Source organism: Trichoderma aggressivum, assembly GCF_033847375.1.
Source record: "Trichoderma aggressivum f. europaeum strain CBS 100526 chromosome Unknown scaffold_061, whole genome shotgun sequence".
Taxonomy (NCBI): Eukaryota; Fungi; Ascomycota; class Sordariomycetes; order Hypocreales; family Hypocreaceae; genus Trichoderma; species Trichoderma aggressivum.
Window position 1 is genome coordinate 113388 of NW_026946427.1, and position 23583 is coordinate 136970.

Consider the following 23583-nt stretch of genomic DNA (forward strand, 5'->3'; position numbering starts at 1 on the left):
GTGGTTGGTTGCCCTTGTACATTGTTATGGAAACGTCCTCGTACCATATACAAGTCCAATGCAGCAGAGGGCCAATCAGCTCAATAAAGTTGACCTTGGAGCTGGCTGACCGCACCGTCGGCTCTCTGTCTGTTATCACTTGCTGTACAAGGTAGTTAGTATGGAGAAGCAGTACCAACACCTGCAGGTAAGTTTCTGCAACGAGGAAGGAAAGGCAGCTGAGAACTGAGAATATACGCAAGGCCTGCATTCACCTGTCGGTGAGACTGTTCCTGTTGCCGTCATAACCAAAGCATGATGAGAGAGCACATCGTCAGCGGGGGCGGTCAACCTGGTGAATGCACAAGTCATCGGCTGTCGCGGGTAACTGGACAACCGAAGCTGCGTGGCTGAACAAGCCTGCTCATGTCAACCTCGTCTCTGTGCGACGAGAAGAAGAAGAAAAGAAACAAGTCATACGCACGCAGGCAAGAGTCAGTCAGCCAGCTCATAGGCGCACAGCAGACCAGTTACACGACGCACTCTCACATATCACATCACACGCTGCCAAAAGAATCAATAATGTACGAGTAATAATGGCAATGATGGTGATAATGGGCACCTCAGTCTGCACCGCCCTGCTTTGGGCATTGGTCTTCTCTGAGACCCAACTGGCTTGGGGTTGATGATTTGCTGTGATTCCTTTGCGCTTCCCGATATGGGTGCCCGAGTCGAGTACAACGAGATACTTTTTCCCACAGCCCGCTATTACCAGGTGCCTAGGTGCCAGCCAGGTACCTGGTGGTTTCCGAGTTGGGTAATTGAGACAAATCCATAATCCTAGTGCCGCTATTTGCAGGGAGTTTCTTCAACGCGAATTCTGTGGAGAGAAAGAATGGAATAGTATTAGAAGAGCCGAGTTGAGCGGGCTTTTGTCTTAAATAACACCCGAAGCTGCCATCTACAGTAACTCAACCAAGATCAAAAGAAAGAGAAAAACCACTCAGCACGGAACGGCGGTCTCACCAACGTTATGCCAGCCTTTCCTGTTTGATCCGTGCAGTGAGCTTTAGTACAGCATCCTCCTCTCTAGCTCTAGACTCAACTCACCTTGTTTCTCACTGAGTCTCTGCGATTGGCCACCAGGGGTTGAGCTTCGATCCGCCAGAAACAACAAACCAAACGAAAACAAAACAAAAAAAAGTATTTGATTGATCCTGAGGCGTCACTCGCTTGTCTGTCCGCAGTGTGCGTTGTTCATCTGCAAAAGTCTCTCCACTAATAACAGCGACTCCCTGCTGTTAGAAGAATCGGCGGCTGGCAGCGCCACACCTTGTTGCTGTACGCGGGAGTACACTGATGCTACCCGGCCTTGCATCAACACTGCCCAATCCGCCGTCCAATTGATCGTTTCACCAAAAGTATCTTCCCCGTACACTCCACGTACTCGCATGGGTGGCACAGCCGCTTTGGCCTTGCGCATTAGCACCTGTCGATACCTGCACCTGGCCTGCACCTGCACCTGCAAGCAAGCAAAAGCACACAATCACACACACTCTCGACTTGTCCTCACCTCACCTTGTTTTTTTTTTTTTTTTTCAGCTTTTTTTTTTCTCCAACCAAGATCTCAGCATCCCCTCACCGCCGATCGCCCGCAGCCCCGTCGAGGCTGGCCGTTGTTTTGCCTGTCATTTGCATCTGACGCACGCCTTGTGTACCGCTCGACTCTTCATTCTGGTCCTACTTTGGCAGCTTCATAAGGCCTCGGAACCCCCTCCCGCAAGCCGAGCGTCTTGTCCGCCGTCTCTGTTTTCTCTCTCTATCGGTTTGAGACACGAGGGAGCACTAAACTATCTTTGCCATCTTGTATCGCCCTACTAGATTCGGCTTGTCCTCTGGCTGGTTGCCCGGCACATGTACACACTGGTCCGCTCTACCATCCCTCGCAAGCAAGAGTACTTTTTTGTTGTCGCATTAGCGACTGTTGCTAGTCATTCCGCGACCAGCCCTTGATTCGCTTGAGCTCTCTCTTCGCTCTCGCTCCTCTCAACTTTCTAGTTTCTCCCTTTCCCTCTCATTCCCTTCTCTTCCACTGCCTCGCCCTACGGACCTGCAGGTGCTTGCCGGATCTGCACTTTGCTGTCGACTCTGCCATTGTACTTCCGGGCTGCTGACTGACTGAATCGGCTTGGGCTCGTTGCCATTTTTTCCCCCCGTTGCCGCCCGCCCTAAAGGCAACCCAACCTTCGTCCCCCACCACCATTCCCCAGGTATTCTAGACACAAACGCTCGTCCCATCGTCGGGCGATCTTGTGTGGCCCGTGGTGAGTAGAAGAGGGCAATACTGCCACAAGCTCGCCTGTTATGTGGTTAGTACAGTGCCTAATGTTTGCTTTGCCACGCTTGCGACCAACCTTACTGACTCTCACCACCCGACAGTGCCTCCTATAGATACGAGCGACGACCGCAGCCTCGGGCTACCTCTTACGAGAGGACCGCTGGCTACGAGAGGCGCCGCAGCCCACCATCCTACGAGAGCGAAGAAGACTCTCAGGAGGACTACACGGACTACGACGACTACGACGACGACGTTCAGCCTTCCGACTCTGCCTCCACAAACCACGGCGGCAGGCCACAGCTACGCACCCGCCCCTCGGAACAAGCCGCCGCGAGGCGCCAACGCCCAGCGGCTAGACAAGACGCCTCCTACCATCAGCAGGTGCAGTCTTATGCACCCGCCGCACCGCCCAGCGTGGATCCGTCCGAAGAATACGGCCACTATGGCCACTATGGCCATGGCCAGCATCAGCAGCACCCAGCTGGTCGCAACGGCTACTACGGCCGTGGACATCCGTCTTATCCCCCTCAGCAGCAAAATCATGTAGGCCCGTACATGGGCTACAACGGCGGCAACCAAATGACGCCCTACGGCAACTACGGCGCCAATCCCTTCTCCGCCAACGGCTCCAACGCTGGCAGCTACTATGGGGGGGATCAGAGGCACATGTATGACATGATGCCCTATGGCGCTCCGCCTCCAGGTCCCTACTATAACGGACCACCTGGGGCCCACTACAACAACTTGCCGCCTCATATGCAGCAATACCACTTGCCGCAGCCACCGCAGCCACCGCCAACTGAAGCTCCCGCCCCCGCTACACCTCCGGCCCCGAAAGAGCCCACTCCGGCTCCGCCCCCGCCGCCCGATCCTGAAAAAGAGCGTCTGCAAAAGGAGCTTGCTGAATTCAAGGCCGAACAGGAGAGGGCCAAGGAAGCAGCAAAGCAGCGAGAGCTGGAGGAGAAGATCCGCAAGGATGCCGAGGATGCCCTGGCGAGGAAGATGGAGGAAATGAGACTGCAGCAGGAGGAGGCCAAGAAAGAGATTGAGCGAGCTCGATTGGAAGCTGATCGCATTGCTCGTGAAAGAATCGAGGCCGAGAGGAAGGCAGAAGAGGATAGAAGGCGACAGCATGCCGAAGCTATGGCCCGGGCAGAGGAAACTGCGAGACTCAAATTCCAAGCAGAAATCAAGGCAGCTGAAGACCGGAGGAGGAGAGAAGACGAAGACCGCGCCCGGGCTGAGGAGGCAGCTCGTCTCCGTCTAGAGGCCGCCATCAGGGCAGAAAGCGCTGCCAAGGCGGCTGCTGAAAAGAAGGCCGCCGAAGAAGCTGCCCGGATTGAAGAGCAAACCCGCCTCCGGCTTGAAGCTGCCATGAAAGCCGAGGCCGAAGCCAAGGCAGCCGCGGCTGCGAGAGCTGCCGAAGAAGCTGCCCGGATTGAGGAAGCAGCCAGAGCCCGTGTCGAGGCGGCTCTCAAGGCCGAGGCCGACGCCAAGGCCGCAGCGGCAAAGAAGGAGGCTGAAGAGGCCGAGAGACTCAGATTGATCCACGAAGAAGCCAAACTCAAGGCCGAGGCTGAACACCGGGCCCGGCTCGAAGCAGAAAGAGAGGCCGCACAAAAAGCTGCTGAAGCCGCTGCCGCTGCAAAGGCCGAGGCTGAGGAACTGAGGAAGAGGATCCAAGATGAGACCAGGGCCACCATTGAAGAAGCAACTAGGAAAGCAGAGGAGGCTGCCAAAAAGGCGGAGTTGGCTCCTATCAAGTTCAAAGATGCCGTTGGTCGGAAGTTTAGCTTCCCCTTTCACTTGTGCAATACCTGGCAGGTACGTTGCGGCCACTGATATGGCATTTCTTCTTGTTTGCTCATCCTTGTTTGATACTTTGGGGATGGTAAGCTAACATCACTTAATCAACAGGGAATGGAGGAGTTGATTAAGCAGGCCTTTTTACAGGTGGATGTTCTAGGTCCACATGTCCAAGAGGGCCACTATGACTTGATCGGTCCTAATGGCGACATCATCCTTCCCTCTGTCTGGGAGAAGGTGATTGAGCCGGATTGGGCCATTACCATGACCATGTGGCCGCTCGACAAGGCGCCACCGGTTGGCGGCCCAAAACTTCCACCTGGGATGCCACCGATGCCGAATAAGGACCATCTGCCCCCGGGAATGCCACCCCTCAACCGACCAAGACCCGGCGGCATTAATATTCCTCCTCCGCCGCCTCCTGGTTGGCACGGAGGAGGACTAGGAGGAGGAATACACGGAGGAGGTGGTAGTGGTGGTGGTATTCCTCCTCCGCCTCGGGGACCGCCAATTGTGCCCCCCAATATCAAAATTGTCAATGCTGCGCCGCCCAAGAAGAAGAGTGGCGGCGGTAGCAGTAGCAAGCAAAATGTCGGCGTGCTTAGCTTCCTTTCTGGAAAGCCTGTGAAAAAGAAGTAAGTTGCCGTCTATTAAGAGGGGAATAATAAATGTTACTAACGCCAGACATAGGTCATCAAGCAGGAAATAATGTCGCCCCCATACGTTGTTGCATGGCTTTCCATTCAAAAGAAACGATTTGGTTACGTTTGCGCCCTATATCCGAGCGACTTGATTTGATTCTTCTATTTTCTCGTTTTTTTTTATTGTTTCGCCATCCGATTCCCATGTTTATGATCCTTTTGAGCGAAAGATTCCCCTCTTGTTTCGCTGTCCGTGGTGGTGGTCCAGGGCTTGCCGTTCGTTATATTCACATCCGGTGGAATTTATACTAGAGTATGCGACAAGGGCCTGTATGAGAGGGGACGAGTGCGTTGCGCTGAGTTCCAGGCATGATGGGCCCTACCTTTGTCTTATACCCGGCGGGTCGACATGAGCGGCGAGGATGTATGGCGTATATGGAGGATGGCATTTGGATATTAGGGAGCAATTGGTGGGGGTTAGACAAGGTGGTTGGCTACGTCTGATGAGGATATGATGTATTTGTGTGTTTTGTGAATTTTGTCTTTGTGCCAGAACGGAAAGCTGCTGAGCTACGCAAGCAGGGATGATTAGTTGTCGCAAGTCTAGGAGATCTATCTATCAATATAACCGTCTAACAGCTACTTTTCTTTCTATTTCCCAGTGAACTCTTTATCTGCCCTCGTTTATAATCTTTTATCGTCATTCATGGATGGGCCTCTACAGCTCTCCAGCCAGATTTATGCTACAGGCGCTGTTGAGCTCCCAACTTGCAGTGCACTCGCTTCTCAAAGGCGTCAATCATGAGTGCAGCGATCTTGTCGGAGACGGCAGCGCTAACTGCGGCATAGAGCGGGTTGACAAATTCAAACTTGATGGTGAGCCGAACCTCGGTCGACGGCGCCGCAGACTGGCGAGCGACTGGCGTCAAGTACCAGAGGGTCTCGAGAGTCTTGAACACGGAAGAGGCATCTTGTACAAGGCCACCTCCAGCAGAGCCGCCACTGCGCGCCTCGACTGAGACGCCAGGAACACAGAGCAGGCGGCTCGTGAAGACCTCGTCAAAGCCGCCCCAGCCCACGTGCAAGTCGGCGAGGGCGGGCCAGCGGCGGCCAGAATCGTCTGGCGAGGACCACTTGGTGACTTGGGAGTGCGAGCAGTAGGGCACAAAGGCAGAGTAGGAGTCGACGTCTGCAATCAGCTCGTAGAGAGGCTCGTGACGGTAGGGGAGAGTCCGGGTGGCGACGAGGCTTTGGGGGGATGTTCCGGGGAGGGAGATGAAGGCGCGGCGAGAGGGAGAAGGGAATTGAGAGCTAGGAATCCTTGAGGGGCGAAGGAGAGGGATGGATGGCCTGGGGAGAAGAAGCCGTTGAGATGCTGTCCGGGCGGCCATGGCTTGTGCGGTTCGTGGTGCGATTGCGATTGCGATTGCGATTGCGACGGAGTCTGAGACTGGTTTGCGCCTTTTGAGGATTGGTTTGTAGAAACGGTTGGGATTAAGATTAAATAGAGGCCAATTCCATGGCGATTAACACCAATTGACGACTTTATGCAAGAAAAGAAAAGAGAAACAGAGAGATATAAAACGGAGAAGAAAGGTGATGAGTTGCAAGCTTTATGATGGCCAAAAGGGTTCTCTTTGTGAATCCTGCGCCAATAACTGCCGAGGACGTCACAGGATAGCGATGGACAAAATAAGAGGGACTGCCATGAACAAGACCTCTAATAATTGCGTGGACTGGATTTTCGGTAGAGCGGGTATCAATCGTCGATATCTCCCATCTATTACATTCTAGATACCTCTATATACTTAAGCAACCAATTCTTAAAGACTTTTTTGCAGTTCATTCTCTATGATCAGACATTATTTGGCTTCATAGATGTAAAATACTGACTGGCTTATTTTGTCTGCAATCTGACCGGGGTTTCGCCGCGCTCTCAGCTTCCGAAGTTTCGGCGGTAATTCCGTCATCAAGCCTGGACGACGTTACGAGTACCTGCTTAGTTGGTCACCTACCTAAGCCAAACAGCACCAAACGACCTTGAAGCTATTCGAAGCTCTCCCAGCCCAGCGCCGACAACCCTCGATCGACGTGATAGCAGGATGAACCGGCTGCTGCAAGCCTTCATCATCCCCTGACGAGCCACGCCTCGCTTCCCGATAGATCTCGCAGACTTCACCCGTTGCTGCACCGGCCCCGCGTGGGGCAGTTCGTCAACATGTAGAGTCACCTCGAATTATTATGTGTTGTATACGAGATAGGGCGCTGATGGTGGGGGTTACAGGTTCGAAAAATCCCTTTACGACCTCATTCGAGGTCTGCGCAACCACAAGGGCAATGAGAAGGAGTACATCCAGAAGACGCTCAAGGAGTGCCGCGCCGAGGTTCGCAGCCAAGACATGGGTTGGTTCCCTCTTTTCCTCTCTTCATCTTCTCCAACGCGACGGCGGTTCTGATTTTGATTGTGCCTTTGTCTAGACCTCAAGGCAACGGCCCTTCTAAAGCTCATCTACCTCGAGATGGTCGGCCACGACATGTCATGGGCCTCCTTCCATGTCCTCGAGGTCATGTCGTCGCCCAAGTACCACCAGAAGCGCGTGGGATACCTTGGCGCTGTGCAGAGCTTCCGGCATGATACTGAAGTTCTCATGCTAGCTACCAATCTTCTGAAAAAGGTACTTCATGAGATTCCTCAAGAATTGCCCAATGCTGATTCTCCCATTGTTAGGACTTGGCTGCCACCACTCCAACGGTTATATCCCTTCCGATTGCCACCCTCCCCCATGTCATTACTCCGTCCTTGGCTCTCTCGACCCTCGCCGACTTGCTACCACGCTTGAATCATAGCCATGCAAACATACGCAAAAAGACCCTCGTTACGCTATATCGCCTGGCGCTCGTATACCCCGAGGCTTTGCGTGCTGCCTGGCCAAAGATCAAAGATCGCCTGATGGATCCCAACGAAGACCCGAGCGTAACGGCAGCTATTGTCAACGTTGTCTGTGAGCTTGGTTCGCGGCGACCTCATGACTTTCTGCCTCTGGCACCGCGACTCTTCGAACTGTTGGTGGACAGCGGCAACAACTGGATGGCCATCAAACTCATCAAGCTCGTCTGTCTCTCCTATCCCTCGGGCTCTACTTCCGTTTAGGCTAACATCATGATTCAGTTTGCGACATTAACACCGCTTGAGCCCCGTCTTGTTAAAAAACTGCTACCCCCTCTTACTAACATTATCCGAACCACTCCTGCCATGTCATTGCTGTACGAATGTATCAATGGCATCATCCAAGGTGGCATTCTAGACAGCGCCGAAGACATCTCGGGAGCAGACGAAATTGCAACTCTCTGTGTCAATAAGCTGCGAGGAATGATAATGATCAATGGTGATGCAAATCGTGAGTACCATGATCTAAACTCTTCATGAACTCCTTCCGGTGGCTAACCTATCCACTTAGTAAAATATGTTGCCTTATTGGCCTTTAACAAGATTGTTCTCACACACCCACATCTTGTTTCTCAGCAGGAGGACGTCATTCTGGAATGTATCGATAGTACAGATATTACCATCCGCGTCCAAGCCCTTAATCTTGTAAAGGGCATGGTTACCAGCGATAACTTGGTCCCCATAGTGAGCCGCCTGATGAAGCAGCTCAAGTCTTCATCGCCGTCCAAGGATCGCCGTCCTCCAGGAAGCTCATCCAACACTCCCGAAACAGAATCGGACGATGAATCGCAAACTGCTATTACCGCGCCAACTGTCCGAGACACCCAAGCTCTCCTCATTCCTGACGACTATCGGATAGACATCATTGAAAGAATCTTGTTCATGTGCTTCAAGGACAACTATTCGAGTGTATTGGACTTTGATTGGTACATTGATGTGCTGACACAACTTGTCCGAATGGCTCCTGTCCCCCGAACGTTCGATGCCGACACGGGTGCCTTGCTCCCGACCCGCCAACAGGTTGATGTTTCTGAAAAGGTTGGAGACGAGCTGCGCAATGTTGCTGTCAAGGTCAGAGCAATGAGGGCAACCGCAGTTAGGGCAGCGGACGTTATTCTCGACCAGTTGCTCAGCGATAATCCGATTGGACATCCGCTGAGTTCAGGGGCTCTAAAGTCGGCTATATGGATTATTGGGGAATACTCTATACAGTTAGCCCTGCCGGATGATAGTCTCAACGGGCTTCTCCAGGCCATTCCGAGAATCGGGAAACCGGAGATTGTCGCGGTAGCGCTCCATGCTACTGCCAAAGTCTTCTCATCAATCGCCGGCAGCGAAGTTGAACCGTGGACCTCGGAACGAAAATCAAGGATATCGCTTCTCCTTGCGCGCATATTAGACGTGTTGGAGCCCCTGGCTCTTCATCCAAATCTTGAAGTACAAGAGCGGGCGGTAGAGTTCATAGAGCTGCTCAAGCTGACGGCAGAAGCGGCTTCAGGACAACCTCCATCAACAGATGAGAACAGCCAAGGGCCACCATTGCTACTCACACAGGCTATTCCATCCTTGTTCACTGGCTGGGAACTCAATTCGGTTGCTATACATGCGCAAAAGAATGTGCCCCTTCCAGGGGGTTTGGATTTAGATGAACCGATACACAGCAACCTCGGCCGGCTCTTGGCTCAAACCGATATTGTTACACTTCAGTCAGATGAGGCTGATGAGTTTGAGGTTTACTATCACCAACGACCGCCCCCTTCGAGCATCTCATCATCGGCTCCAGCCATTAGCAGACTGGCCGATCCGGATGATGACATGGCAAGCTCCTATCAACAACTCAGCGAGGAGAGTTATTTGGATGCAGACATTCTTGCGAAGAGAAAGGCAGAGAGGATGGAGAAAAACAAAGATGACCCCTTTTACATCCCGAGCGAGAATATCCTTAGAACATCAACCCCCATTCATAACATCCTACAAAACAACAATGGTCCTGCCTTGGATATCGATTCCATCCCCGTCATGCAACTAGACCTCGAGAAGATTGGAAATACAGTCGCTGCGCCTTCTCGACCGCGCCCTCAACCACGACAGAGAGTTATTGTTGCTGCGGACGAGACCCTAGAAGGGAGCGATAGCGGCACCGGGCGACAATACGACTCGGAAAATAGCTCCGGAAACCTTACCAAGGCCAAATCTAAGAAATTGAAGCAGCACTCTCTCCTACAAGTTGACTCGAGCACCATTGGGTCCTTTAGCCTGGAAGGCAACGCCTCTGAAGGATTCGACCATGAAAGGCAGCAGCGGGAGGAGGCGGAGATGCAGCAGGCCATGAAGGAGGTGGAGCGGTTACGACTGGAGATGCAACGAGCCAACGAGAGGATCCAGATGGCTCAGGGGGCAGATGTACAAGGCGTCGTCATAAAGAAAAAGAAGAAGAAGGTGGCCAAGAAGGCTGTGGGTGACGATGAGAACGAACATACAAAGGTGAAGCCAAAGAAGAAGACCAAAAAGGTCGTGGCGCAGACGGTGGAAGGTAGTGAGCCCGGCGGCGCAACTGAAGATGCGCCGGGGAGTCCTTCTGCGAAAGTAGCACCAAAGAAAAAGAAGAAGAAGAAGGCACCCGTCGAGGAAGTCGAGGCGGCGGGATGAGGTGGGATTTTGGCATGATGCTATTATCCTTGTATGCGGGAATTAGAAGCAAGGGGACAGTATTCCTCTTCTATCACGCAGACAAGTTTGTACATATGGAGATGATTTGTATAGAGGAGCAGGCGAGCGTAGTCTTCGTCAAAGAAAAAAAAGGGGGGAAGCATCACTATATTTGTCACATTTGTTCACTTTTCCTCCGTAAACACTGTCACAGACGAAGAGAAAAAAGTGCCAGGATAGCAATACTAGAATAAAAGATATTTCCAAAGCAATAAAAAACAAAAAAAGCAAGATAGTGCAGCGCATATATGGCATCTCAACCTCCCCCCCCTTGTCCCCCCCCTTGTCCTATAATACCTCCCTTGACTCCAGATTCCAGCCAACGCATCTATCTACCCTTCATACCAAACTTTTTTGTTTTCCTTCTCTCACGACAAAGGGAAAGACAGTCCATACACAGTTTCGCCATTTGCTCTGGTGAATCTACAACAAACAAAAGCACACACATTTCGTCATGGTCCGTAATCCATACAATGCAAACGAGAAGGGAAAACGTGTCATCATAGCTGGAGATTCACTAGTACTCCATCGGTCTGTCCTCCAGGGTCACACCGCGAGGGCTGGTCTCCCTTGGTGGAGTGGCGGGATCGCCGCCACCAAACTTGGCCGCGGCTCCCCTACCCAGGCTGTCACGCTTTTCCAAGACCGGCTCGGGCTCGACCTCTGACTTGAGGGGAGATCCATTCGTGGCGTCTGGGGGACTGGTGCTGCCATCTGGCGCAGGAACCTCCAGGCTGGATCGCTTGATGGCGTTCAGACTGCCAAGACTGCTGCGGTGGCGGTCTGAGGAGGTTGTCGGGCTGGTCTGGATAGGAAATCGCGTCTCGGGGCCGCCGCTGCTTCGCTCCCGGCGATGACCTCGCGGGCCAGGAGCTGGGCTGGTGGCGCGGCTTCGCGGGGCGTGGTGGATCTTCTTCTCGAGCAAGGCTTTGTTTCTCTCTTCCATCAGAGCTTTTCTGTTACTCTCATCGGTGCTGATAGCTCGAGGACGTCCCGGGACGGAGATGGAGTGGCTGGCAGTTGACATGCGCTTGAGCTCGCTGAAGATTGCGTCTTTGTTCGCAAACAGGTCGCGGACCAGTCGGCTCGCGTGTTTCTCTTCCATTGTGAGAGAAGTTTCTGTTCGTGGGCGGAGGACGCAAGGAGCCAAAGAAGTGGCCAAGGCCGCAACGTACTCCTCATCAGCCGAGGTAAGATCAATGAGACGCGTAAAGTGATTCATGCAAGCGTCCAATGTGGCAATGTTGGTTAGTCGCAACTGTGAAAGAGTCTGTTGAAGTACCGCAATTCGAGAGGTCTCTGACGAGTCGGTGGCCGGGGTGGTGTAGATTGTTCGAACGATTTCGTAAACGTGAGAGGAAACCAAGGAATCTTGCAGAGGAGAGAGAAAACAAATGTTAGTCTACGCAGAGGTCTTTGAATGGAGCAGGCCAGAGTTGTTTCTTACCAGGAAGTTCAAGCAGATAAAGCTTAAGAAGGGTCGCAACGGTTGGAATGTCAAATTCGTCGAAAACCTCGGGAGAAACTGGCTTGCCGTCGTTGATCTTTGCACGAAGCTTGTGTGTCTGGGCAAGAGGCACGTCGAGCAGCCACACTCCTCGTCTCGCTTCGTCGCCCTCCAAGTCAGGGTAGTGGTTGTCGAGATAGGTCAGGATAGTGGTGATGATGATGGGCACACGTTTCTTATCGGCTCTCGCGCGCGCCTCCAGATCAACGCCAAAAGTCTGCTCGTCAACCTTGTTGTAGTAATTCTCATAGACTACGACCTTTGGAATGAAGCTTCCAGTGCGGTAGTTTTCCAAAAGATATCGGAGATCGCCAGAGGGCTGCACAGTCTCCTGGAAAAGCATCATTTTGTCTACAGTCGACTGCAGGCTGGGGATGACGTTGCCAATAGTTCCCGTGAAGTCGAGGATGACCGTCTTGATAGCCTTCAACCGATCGAGCTCACAGCGCTCGAGAAACTTGAGGTGCAGGAAGATGAGCTCTTCCAGTTCGCAACGGAGCTCATCGAGCTTCTGGACACCGGCCTTGTACGTCTCATCCGCCTCCCTTGCTTCGCGCTGCAATCGCTGAGGAGCGGTCTCGCCAGGCCTAGAGTTGCCGAGCACACTCCAGCCGGACAGCAGCTCGCTCACGGTTCCAACGACGGGCGATGAGTCGCCGCCATCTGAACCCGTAGCAGGCATGGAGAAAGTCCGGCCGAGCGTCTGCTTCTTCTCGGGGATCCCCGCAAGTTGGAAGGCCTTGGGTCTCCACTGGTAAAACATCTTGGAGGAATTGGCAAACGTGTTTCCGACATTTCCAATGAGGCGCAACATGCCATTGGAGATGAGATCCTGTCCAATTCTCTCAGCGTAACTGACGCTTGTGGTTCCCATGCTTCGCTGGAGATACTCGACGATATCTGAGCCGGCAGATGTGTTGAGATATGTACCCAGAATGGGGACCTTGGTTTCTCCCATCTTGATTGTCGATAACATCTGGGAGAGGATTTTCTTCATCTGCTCGGGTTGGTAGACATCATCGCCAATCTCGTAGACCTCCTCATTCTGGGGCTCTTCTTCCTTGTGAGGCTGAATCTTGATCTCGGGAACCGGTGGGGCGTTTGGCTGGGCTTGCTTGGGGCTGGATTCTGGATCTTGGAAAGCAAGCTTGTTCTCCTCTTCCAAGTCTTCCACCAGTCGGCACTTGTTGAAATAGTTTGACCGTAGCTTTTTGACCACCTCGGCTTGTTTGTCGTGCGCCTTGATTCGGAGCTGGAGAACATCTTGAGAATCCTGAATGCGAGTCTCATGAGCATCACACCATCGAGAAAAGGGATTGACAACTAGATCGCGGATGCTCTGGGCAATTCGGATGTGGCTTTGCGAAGCCTCCTGCATCTCCGTTCGCATGCCATCGTAGGCCTACACATTTCGAGAGTCAGCAAAACCCATTGTCTAATTCAATACACCAGCGCAAGCCGCAGCAGCGCAGCTTAGACCCAACTTGACCGACTGACCTTGCGAACAGTGGCGCCGTCATCTCGAGAGAAGCCGCCAGTCAACTTGTCTGCGGCCGGCGCAATTTCACTGAGACGCTGTCCATACGCTTCTTCAGCCTCGGCGCGCAATCGAGCTATGGTAAGCACCTGGCGATCTTCCACAACACCCTGCTGAAGCTTGCTGAAGAGGACACCCAGTCCTGACGACAGTTAGAAAAAAGGACGACGGCAAGCCACCTGCGCAGGGGCGGGGATTCAAAATACCAGCAGCATAATCGTTCGACCAGAAGGAATCGGCGAATCCAGGCATCCTTATCTATTCGGAGTCCGACCGTTGAACCGTGGGAGCATGCGATAGATACGTCGTACTGCTGACGAGGGGCTGTTTTGAAGGGGGGCTCTTCACTCGCTAGCGAGTTCTGGAGTTTGAGAAAAAAGACTTCCAGCAACTCGATGATCGCAACGATGAGGAGCTCCTAACACAGCCAGGATCACCCGCAAGAAGGAAAACAAAGAAGAAATAGGGGCGCCAAAATTGTGACAAAGGAGAGGACACAAAGGCAGCGCGCCGGGGTCGTAACAGGAATTGGAGCGGTGGCAACGAAGATCGGGCCGTCGAGTCGAAGTTGCGAAGAGGAAAAGATATGATATGGTATTAGCAAGAGCAGAAGCAGAAGCAGAAGCAGAAGCAGAAGCAGAATAGAAGACCAAGGCTGGACAAGAGCTGAGCTTCGCAGAAGGCTCGAGAATAAGGAGAGGAAGTGCGCTGTGCTCCGCAGTGAGCAGATGTTAAATGCAAGCACAGCGTTGGTGAGAGGCTCACATGGAGGCGGTTTGGCCGAAACAGCTAGAGCCCAGGTACGAGGTGCCTACGGAGGTCCCTAGCAGCGCCTGAGGTTTAGTGTTAGTGCAGGGAAGGGAGGAGAACGAGGCTCAGACGCAGGTAGATGCAGGTATGCATGTACATGGCGGGCTGTTAGGTGATTGGCAGGGCAATGGCCGGGCTCCCCTATTATTGCCTGCACTTGGCCAAGGTACCTCTTTTCCTCGAATCACCTCTGGCGGCTAGCAGACAAACAGCATCCCAAGTCTCTTTTGGCGCTGACTGTGCTATTCAAGTTTGACAGAAGCTGGACTCCATTCCGTACATGCACAGGTACAGGTACATTACCCAGTAGTGGTTGGCCATTCGCTCACTACAGGTACTAAGGTATAGAGGTAGGTAGCTGGCCAACCAGCAGTCTCGTTATTAATAGGCCGCAGGTAGTCATGATGGTAATAATGCCACAATACGCTCGTTCTCTCTCCTCTCGGCTTCATGAGCTGGGTACGGGCAACCTACATACATACCTTGCATGTGCCCGGGCGTTACTGGTTAGCGGTCCCCGCCTGCAAGACTCAGGAGCAGATATCAAAAGCTGCAGGTACTCGTACTTGATATCGACGTATGAGTACGAGGACAGCAATTTGCATGATTCCCTGCAGCAGCTGCAGATTCTGTACGAAGCTCCTGGTTTCAGCAAGCTGCTTACGCTCTTATGAAGGGACTCGTAGTCATTTCGGCATCTTGGACCGGGCACGGGCCAACCGTATTAATATTCTGCATTTGCCTAGGTATTTTTTTCACCGTATCGTCAAATACGGTCACCGCCCCATGACTATCATTTCCGCTGCACGAACCCCAATTGACGGCGAAATGCGCTGCTTTTCCTTGTTTTGGGGCCGTAATATAGCTAGGTGCCACTGGGTACTACTAAGAGGCAGCCCAGCGAGGAGGAGTCGATACCTCTGGTGAACAAAGTCAAGTGCTCTCTTTTTTAGCTTCTGTCAGTGTCAGCCACGTAAGGTCGAGTTGATGCTATTCTTAGGGGAGCGGGTCAGTCAATGACAGATTTTGCACAGTGGGAAACGCGGCCATACTTACTTGGTCGTAGGGCGAGTCGTTGATAACAGAGGGTCGGGGGTGCATGCGGTGAAGATGTGTAGATTTGCCTGTGAAGGCGTGCAGTGCAGCAAGGAGATGGCATTACTGCATAAGGGGAATCTGAGCAAAGAGCCAGTCATATCGTCAGGTCTGCAGTTCGTGATAAGAGGCACGAGGAGGTCCAATGTAGCAGTACCTGGCTGAGATCTTTCAGATAGCAATCGAGTACCTGGCTTGTATTCGTACAGTACGCCGAGTCTGTGGATGCCGCGTGGATGCCATCAGGTGCGCCGGTATGCCTTGGCGTTCAGCCTCGTGGGCGGAGAACATGTGCCCTCTACGACTGTTTGTAAGTGCCCAAATGCTACTGGAAGCTGTCATGTTCGTGTCTACTCCATGAGGTCAAGGGCCATGAACGGGCCGGTACTTAATAACACCTCTCCAAGCCAATCGACGGCCAGAAGAGAGACCTGTACCTACGTTAGCACTGCTTCAGATCTGCTACACCCGCGCCGGTTCCCACCTTGTCAGCGCAAGTCTAAGGAAGTATGTACGATACGGTAACGTAGATTGCCCAGAGAGATACGGCACAACACCAAAAAAAAAAAAAAACACAGACAGAATACAAAATCACAGGTATCATATAGTAATCTCATCAAGTATTACGTAGTCTGTTGTTTGGAAGATGATGCCATCACAGGTAGCAGTTGCACAAGCACTCCAGATGCCGAGACTCCTCATTCTATGGAGTACGAGTACACGCTCATCTACCCCGGGCTTTTAGTAAGACTCCGCGCCAAACCGCGTACTACTATCTTAACCAGCGTGCGTATCTCGGAGATAATCATCCTCCCCTTCACAGTCGTTTCACAGCCCTCAATCACCTCAAATGGCCGCAAAATCACACACGATTCTGCCCACCGCAGAGAGGGCAGGCTATTACCAGAAGCCGCACAAGCCAAACTACAAGAAACTTGCTGCGGGCATCGCACTGGTCATTGCGACAATCGGCTTGCTCTATAGGCCGGCAGTCCATCACTATGAACGCATTTATCAACAAGCCAGCTCCAAGACGCACTCAGTCGAGGAGAGAGCGCGCAACATCTTGTCAACTACTCCTCTAATTGGTAAGAAACTCAAAGTCTGCATTATGCATTACATGGAAAGGACATTCCAAACCAACGTCTAACACGCAATGCTCTAGATGGTCACGTCGACTTTCCTATTGCTGTGCGCGGCTATTATGGCAATCATCTAGATGGAGATTCGTTCTCTGGCCCCTTTGAAGATGGAACGCTCAAGGGTCACGTCGATCTCGCTCGATTAAGAGCTGGTCGTTCCGGAGGTGCTTTCTGGAGTGTCTTCGCACCCTGCCCGAAGAACGGCACAGACTTTTCGGATGCCAATTATGCTGATAGTAAGAGCTCGATCATGCCACTACCATGCTCATCACGTCTTGCTCATGCTAATTCTTCGCAAAAGGCCTCCAATTCACGCTGCAGGAGATTGACATCATGAAGAGGGTGTTTGCCGCTTATCCTAATGACTTTGCCCCTGATGTCGACGGCTCCGATGCGATTAGTGCATTCCGGGCTGGAAAGCTGGTTTCCCCCTTGGGTGTTGAGGGTCTTCACCAGATTGCCAACCTGGCTGGCAACCTACGCCTGTTTCGCGATCTCGGTGTGAGATATGCGACATTGACTCACAACTGCCACAACAAGTTTGCAGACGCCGCCCTGTTAGAGAGTCCGTTGAGGGCAGCCCCGCCGGCTTGGAACGGCCTCAGCGATGATGGACGCCAGTTGGTTCACGAAATGAACCGCATTGGTATGATTGTCGATCTCTCTCACGTCAGGTATGTTAAGCCCCTTCCAACTATATGTGAAAACCCCGCTCACTCTCTTGCTTATAAAGTGAAAATACAATGGTGGATGTCCTTGGCGGGAAGTCATGGGAAGGCTCTAAGGCACCCGTCATCTTCTCACACAGCTCAGTCCACAACATCTGCCCCCACCCGCGCAACGTCAAAGACCATGTCCTACAGCTGGTTAAGAAGACCAACTCTGTGGTCATGGTCAACATTGCTCCGTCGTTCATCTCGTGTGTCGAAAGTGACAACGAGTACGGCCTTCCTGCCGACGACCCTGACAAAGCCACCTTGGAAAAGGTCGCTGATCACATTACGTACATTGGAAACCTCATCGGCTATGATTACGTCGGCATTGGCACCGATTTTGATGGTATAGGATCTGTCCCCAAGGGCCTCGAAGATGTCTCCAAGTATCCCGACCTGATCGCCGAACTGTTGCGACGAGGAGTCAGCGACGTAGACGCCGCAAAAATTGTGGGAGGCAATGTCATTAGGGTCTGGAAAGAGGTGGACGTTGTTTCCGCTCAACTAAAGGCCAACGGCGCGCCCATCATGGAAGACAAACTGTAAGCGTAGCAGATATATAGCATGTAGCGTTTTCTTCGTACGTTATTTTTTGGTCATATACACGTATTATACAAGGCCTGGTACATGCAGGCGATATTCTTTTTTGACGCTTTCCCAATCCTTTGGGTTGTCTGTGAATTGTAACCCCCCATTGCTGTTCCGAAACTCCGTGCCCTCTCCGCCACAACTTCAGCTCAGCCAGAACCCTAAGCTCTGCGATCTACTCTGTTGAGCTTGTTGGCGGTCGCCGTCTGTGTTCTCGTTCGCTGGCCACGGACTGGCAGACCCATGGCGTGCCGCCTGCCTCGGTACGATCCTATATCCTTCAATCTTCTGATATTTTCCTGTACCGCTCTCCTTGCGTCTGTCTCTATGGACATTTGCGACAATTCCGCCGTGAGGGACGTTATTGTCCTCGGCGCTAATGAGCCTATTTTGGCAAGCTGGTGAATCGAGTACTTGGCCATGATGCGGGTAGAGGTTGTCGGGCCGAGAGCGTAGAAGGATTCGAGGGCTTTCTGCTTGAGTGTTAGAGCCACACGTTGCAAATCGAACGGCAATGCTGTGTTTCGCATCGTAAGGCCTTCATACCTTGACCAGCTGCCCCTCGTGGAAGCTGACTCCCAAGATGAACACCTAGAATAAATCGATCAGTCTTTTGTGTATCTTTCCTATAGAGTCATTAGCAGGAATTGCGTACCATTTTTGTATGTCTATGCGAATTGCAAGCCGCGCTCTAGAAACACCCAATGCGCCAGTCTCTCTCTCTCTCTCTCTCTTTCTCTCTCTACTTGCGCACCTTGAGAAATCTCGACAAGGCCGGTGTGGTGTGGTGCCAGCCGGGTAAATGGTGGCCAAATTCATCCACCTAAAAGGGTAGGCCAGGGGGGTTTTCTGTGGAGCCCCTCACGCAAGCAGCTTGAAAGCGGAACAAGCGGGGCAAGGCGTGAAACGGACCGAGCTGCAGTTGCGATACTAAGCAAGGTGTATATCTGTCCATCTTGCCGGCTCTTCTTCTCCCTGCTTCTCAATCTCGACAATCTGCAATACCGAGATCCATTGTCACACGTCCAGCCATTCACCATGTTGAGCTTCAGGCGGCTCTTTACCACCGCCATCTTGTTGGTGGTGGGATTGCTCTTCTTCGTCAAGTCGGCCGAGGCTGCCAAGGGCCCCAAGATCACCCACAAGGTCTACTTTGACATTGAGCACGGCGACGAGAAGCTGGGCCGAATTGTCCTGGGTCTGTATGGAAAGACTGTTCCCGAGACCGCTGAGAACTTCCGCGCTCTTGCCACTGGCGAGAAGGGCTTCGGCTACGAGGGCTCTACCTTCCACCGTGTTATCAAGCAGTTCATGATCCAGGGTGGTGACTTCACCAAGGGCGACGGCACCGGTGGCAAGTCGAGTAAGGATAGCCCCAGAGACGGTTCCCAAGGTGCCTGTCCATCTGACTAACAACTGCTGCATCTAGTCTACGGAAACAAGTTCAAGGATGAGAACTTCAAGCTGAAGCACACCAAGAAGGGCCTCCTGTCCATGGCCAACGCCGGACCCGACACCAACGGCTCCCAATTTTTCATCACCACTGTTGTTACCTCGTATGATTGCCTCTCTCCTTTCTCTTCTCTTCTGGAACGCGATGAGAAAAAGAAGATGAAGAAAAGCTAACGCAATGTTGAATAGATGGCTCGACGGCCGCCACGTCGTTTTCGGCGAAGTCCTTGAGGGTTACGAGATTGTCGAGAAGATTGAAAACGCCCCGACTGCCGCCGCTGACCGCCCATTGAAGACTGTCAAGATCGCCAAGAGTGGCGAGCTGGAGGTCCCTCCCGAAGGTATTCACGTCGAGCTCTAAATTTATCTTACATGGTAGACTCCAACTACTCTTCGATTCCCTCCTGTGACTGGTGTACTGATGAGTTTTTTGGTCTTAAATTCAGAGCCCTCCGGTACGGCTGACGCAGCGCGGGTTATTGACGCTGATGCCGCGGGTTCTGCAGGATTTGGAGCGCTTCGTGTGGTGATGTTTGCAGCTGTCGGTGCCACCATTCTCGGACTCACTCTCCGATTCAGGAAGTCTGGCAAATCCGCCCATGAAAAGAACCTGGCCTGATTCAGTGAAATTGCGAGCTTATAAATAAATGTTAAAGATTTGGTTACAGAGAGTTCTCAGCAGCTGTATTGTGATGAAATTCCATGAATTGATTGTTCAGGCTTGCAATTAATTATACGTCCATCTGATCTTCTGTTATATGCTGGAGAGCGTACGGAGTAAGGAGCGCAGGCATTGAAAGCGCCGAGTCCCCTGTCACGTGGATCGTGCAACTTTGGGAGGGAAAGAAAAAAAAAGTTGGAGATCCGCTTTGGGACAAGCAAAAACGCTGCGTCTCGGGCTAGTACTAAAGTTTCTACTAAGTTGGTGGACATTTTCATACCATAAATACAGCACAGAATATCAACAGAAATAATAACGATAGGAAGCAAAACTGAAACACAAACAAGAAGAAGAAAAGAATCAAAGAAGCATACGGGAAAATGAAGGTCCTCAGTCTCAACTTCCTGACCTGCGCCGTCAAGGCCTGCAAATCCTCATCCAGCTCATATCCTCTCCACCCTCAAGACGCAGAACTGGTGCAGGATGAGATCGAGCTCAACCCAGACATGCTGATCAACGTGCTGCCACGCCTCGACTGGGCAGCCCTGCGAACGACTTCATCAGAGGTAACGTTGTCTTGTTCTCTTATACCCTATACTAGCCATACCAAGGGTATATATACGCAGAATGGTTTCCCGCCGGTGAAACTAACCCTGGAACTTTTCGAATAGCTCGGCTTCCCGCCTCTGCCTGAGCAGGCGCCGACGCAGGAAGAGCTGCGGGCTGATGAGAAGATGGTCAAGGACCTGCACCACTTGTTGCTGGAGACGCAGATTTCTGAGGGGAAGCTGGTGTGCGCCAACTGCGGCCACTCGTATGCCGTCAAGGAGGGCATTGCGAACTTTTTGCTGCCGAGTCATTTGGTGTAAGTTTTCGTGGTGCTGGAAGGCATTGGAAGGGTTTGCAGAGGTTGACTGGGTGAAAAAACAGGTAACTTGGGTAAAGTACGACGGAGAAGATTGTCATTGGAATATGAAAGATTTTTCTCGGGATGAAAGGAGTATAAGGCGTTTGTTTTCGTCAATAGACATGGCCAAGATGGTCGAATAGAGAAAAATTAAGATTTCACGTCTTCACTACGATGAATTTCCTGTTCACGTCATCACTGCAGAGAGTACAAGAAAAATTGTATTGTTTGATATGATACTCGCAAAAAAAGAGACAAATACATACCCCTATATTGGAAATTAAAGAGTTATTGTTACAGGATTCTCACGCATAACCTCGCTACATGATATCTTGCCAGAACTGGCAGATGCACTACTGGTTCTTCTTCTGTGCGGCAGGGCCCATGTCTTTCTCAAACGCACCATATGACACCTCGAGGCTTCCAAGAGCTCTAATACCAACACTAAGAATAGCAAGCAAAATAATTGCGGTGATTAGTGCCATGAAGATACCTAAATGCTGATTAGCCCATGTATAACTGCGAAGTGAACATTTGGATTCCTACCGGGAGTAAAGAATTGGTACTTCTCGAACAAGGGGAGCTTGTCCCACTCGGTATTGTTGCCTCCCTTTGAAGGTTCAGAGCTCTGAACATTCCTCTTCAGCTCCGTCCGGAGAGCTTCTTCGAACTCGGGTTCATAGATTGGCTCGCCTGGGGTCGAGAAGAAGAGGAATGTATAGCTGTTGCCCTCCGTGGCCTTCTCAAGGCCTTGTGCAAGTTTATCATCTGCCGTAGTATGTATCAGCTACTGTCAAGGCTGACTGTTGCAGTTCTAACAGGAGGACAAACCGTTGGCAGCGAATGCGCCAGCCCTATCCTCCCAAGACAAGGGAGCCAGATGGATTTCCTCCACAGTAGCCGCCTTGCCCTGTTTAGCACAGGCAGACTTGATGTATTCTGATAGTTGTGCATCTGCTAAATTCCCGACGACCTCGTTCACAATGGATTTGCCCTTGATTCGCTCATCATCGACGGCTTTGCAGAGATGCGGCATCGCGCAGCCATTGGATCGGCGGATGTCTTGGGTGTTCAAGCCAGGCTGGGAGACAATGAGGTAACGATCGGTTGGGCACGTCGATAGAGCATCCTTGGTGAAGCCCAGCACTGAAGAGCTGGTTTGGATCTGATCCGCGCTGGGGGCCTTGGCAAAGCTATCATATGAATCTGGTCAGCGCCTCCAGCTCATATCAAAGAGCATCATACCAAGGATATCAGTGACAAATACATACGGCGACGTTGACAAGAGAATCCAAGGCGATGAATCGAAAAAGGCGTTTGCCGCGCCGGAAAACGCCAAAAGGCTCGCAATCGTCTGGAAATGCATGGCCGCAGTTGTTTGTGATTTCTGGCCAGCAGATGGTCTGGGTTGCAGATTAAGAAGCCGAGACTTGGAGCTTCGGAGGTGCGACAGCGCGCTGCATCATCCGCTGAATATGCAACTATCGCAGTTATTGCTAAATCCGGAGATCCCTTGCAGCTAAGATAGGTACGTACCTAGTCAGCTATTATTATTATTTTAGATTACTGCGCTAGTACAAAGTAGGAAATACTGGGACGATAATGCAAGCTCCTGAAAATCGGCCTCAAATTATTTTCCAGATAAGGTAGATGGGAAATTTTACAATTACGACAACGGACGACAAAAGTTGCAACATAACCAAATCCCCCGAAGAATCATTAAAGTCACAAAATCATGTTTGCAAAGCCGAGACCGAAGAAGAGCGTCCTTCCCCCACCAAGCAAAAAGCGCAAGTATGGCGTTGAAGAGGTCTCTTTCGACTTCGACGCTCGAGAAGAATATCTCACTGGCTTCCATAAACGAAAACAACAGCGCATAAAGCTAGCACAGGAAGAAGCTGCCAAGAGAGCACGCGAGGAGAGGCTACAGACGAGGAAACAGGTAATTTGCGTCTTCCCGAGTTTACATTGGTTTACATCCAGGATTTTTCCTCCATGCTAGCGTCTCTCGTTGTTTGGTCTAACGTTTGCATCGCGGATAGATTCGAGAGGAACGGAAGCGAGAAGTTGAAGAGCACGTCGAACATGTCAACAAGCTACTTCGGGAATCAGGCGCCATTGAGGTCGACAGCGCCGAAGAACAATCGGGAGATGAAGAGGCGAACGAGGGAGAATGGGCCGGGTTTCCAGACCGACCAAATCTTGACATTGTTGATCACGAAGAAGAGTACATAGACGAAGACCGATATACAACAGTCACAGTTGAGTCCGTCTCAATATCAAGAGATGGTTTAGAACGGCCCGAGAAGCCTAAAGAACAGACCGAGGGGGATCAAGAGCAGGAAACGGAGAGAGCGGACCAAGATAAATCAAAAACCTCGGCATGGCCCAAAAAGAAGAAGCAAAAATTCCGTTACGAGACGAAATTCGAGAGGCAGCTTACGGATAGGAGGCAAAAGGCGAAGAGCAAAGCCAAAAGCAAGGCGCGCAGGTCGGAATGAAGGCTTTGAAGCACGAATATAGTTGCCAGCTTCGGTAGCGATCTATGGATACCCCAAAAAAAAGGAAAAAAGAAAAACAGAAAAAGACATGGTGATGAAACACGTAATTGTTGTAATGCTGCTGCTAAACATGGCGCTTCCCTGTGACACTCGAATCTTCTCTATCAACACGCGTCCCGCAACATCCTACATTATTTCCTTTGTGGTGCCTATAAGGGTCCAGCCGCACAACAGTGTGAGCCGGGCCGCC

At 51.8% G+C, this 23583-nt stretch overlaps 9 protein-coding genes across 9 annotated transcripts; 6 read left to right on the forward strand and 3 right to left on the reverse strand.

Annotated features, from left to right (window-relative positions):
* Positions 1-2343: 2343 nt before the first annotated feature.
* Triagg1_9920 (uncharacterized protein) lies at positions 2344-4762 on the forward strand (the record flags this gene model as incomplete). Its single annotated transcript, XM_062904931.1, has 3 exons — positions 2344-2348; positions 2419-4141; positions 4235-4762. 3 exons carry the CDS (start codon positions 2344-2346, stop codon positions 4760-4762), a joined length of 2256 nt encoding a protein of 751 aa, XP_062751140.1.
* A 745-nt stretch (positions 4763-5507) lies between these two features.
* Positions 5508-6155, reverse strand: Triagg1_9921 (uncharacterized protein; the record flags this gene model as incomplete). Its single annotated transcript, XM_062904932.1, has 1 exon — positions 5508-6155. One exon carries the CDS (start codon positions 6153-6155, stop codon positions 5508-5510), a length of 648 nt encoding a protein of 215 aa, XP_062751141.1.
* Positions 6156-7163: 1008 nt separating this feature from the next.
* Triagg1_9922 (uncharacterized protein) lies at positions 7164-10360 on the forward strand (the record flags this gene model as incomplete). The annotated part of the gene is made up of 5 exons (XM_062904933.1): positions 7164-7167; positions 7243-7439; positions 7493-7876; positions 7934-8162; positions 8223-10360. 5 exons carry the CDS (start codon positions 7164-7166, stop codon positions 10358-10360), a joined length of 2952 nt encoding a protein of 983 aa, XP_062751142.1.
* A 577-nt stretch (positions 10361-10937) lies between these two features.
* On the reverse strand, positions 10938-13716 carry Triagg1_9923 (uncharacterized protein; the record flags this gene model as incomplete). The annotated part of the gene is made up of 4 exons (XM_062904934.1): positions 10938-11791; positions 11868-13329; positions 13425-13606; positions 13671-13716. The coding sequence occupies 4 exons, from the start codon at positions 13714-13716 to the stop codon at positions 10938-10940; spliced, it is 2544 nt and encodes an 847-aa protein (XP_062751143.1).
* Positions 13717-16219: 2503 nt separating this feature from the next.
* Positions 16220-17770, forward strand: Triagg1_9924 (uncharacterized protein; the record flags this gene model as incomplete). Its single annotated transcript, XM_062904935.1, has 4 exons — positions 16220-16457; positions 16535-16747; positions 16813-17185; positions 17245-17770. 4 exons carry the CDS (start codon positions 16220-16222, stop codon positions 17768-17770), a joined length of 1350 nt encoding a protein of 449 aa, XP_062751144.1.
* Positions 17771-18850: 1080 nt separating this feature from the next.
* Positions 18851-19883, forward strand: Triagg1_9925 (uncharacterized protein; the record flags this gene model as incomplete). The annotated part of the gene is made up of 4 exons (XM_062904936.1): positions 18851-19175; positions 19242-19368; positions 19454-19605; positions 19711-19883. The coding sequence occupies 4 exons, from the start codon at positions 18851-18853 to the stop codon at positions 19881-19883; spliced, it is 777 nt and encodes a 258-aa protein (XP_062751145.1).
* A 422-nt stretch (positions 19884-20305) lies between these two features.
* Positions 20306-20794, forward strand: Triagg1_9926 (uncharacterized protein; the record flags this gene model as incomplete). Its single annotated transcript, XM_062904937.1, has 2 exons — positions 20306-20491; positions 20597-20794. 2 exons carry the CDS (start codon positions 20306-20308, stop codon positions 20792-20794), a joined length of 384 nt encoding a protein of 127 aa, XP_062751146.1.
* Positions 20795-21185: 391 nt separating this feature from the next.
* Positions 21186-22198, reverse strand: Triagg1_9927 (uncharacterized protein; the record flags this gene model as incomplete). The annotated part of the gene is made up of 4 exons (XM_062904939.1): positions 21186-21325; positions 21379-21600; positions 21664-22025; positions 22104-22198. The coding sequence occupies 4 exons, from the start codon at positions 22196-22198 to the stop codon at positions 21186-21188; spliced, it is 819 nt and encodes a 272-aa protein (XP_062751147.1).
* A 369-nt stretch (positions 22199-22567) lies between these two features.
* Positions 22568-23333, forward strand: Triagg1_9928 (uncharacterized protein; the record flags this gene model as incomplete). The annotated part of the gene is made up of 2 exons (XM_062904940.1): positions 22568-22774; positions 22875-23333. 2 exons carry the CDS (start codon positions 22568-22570, stop codon positions 23331-23333), a joined length of 666 nt encoding a protein of 221 aa, XP_062751148.1.
* Positions 23334-23583: the final 250 nt, after the last annotated feature.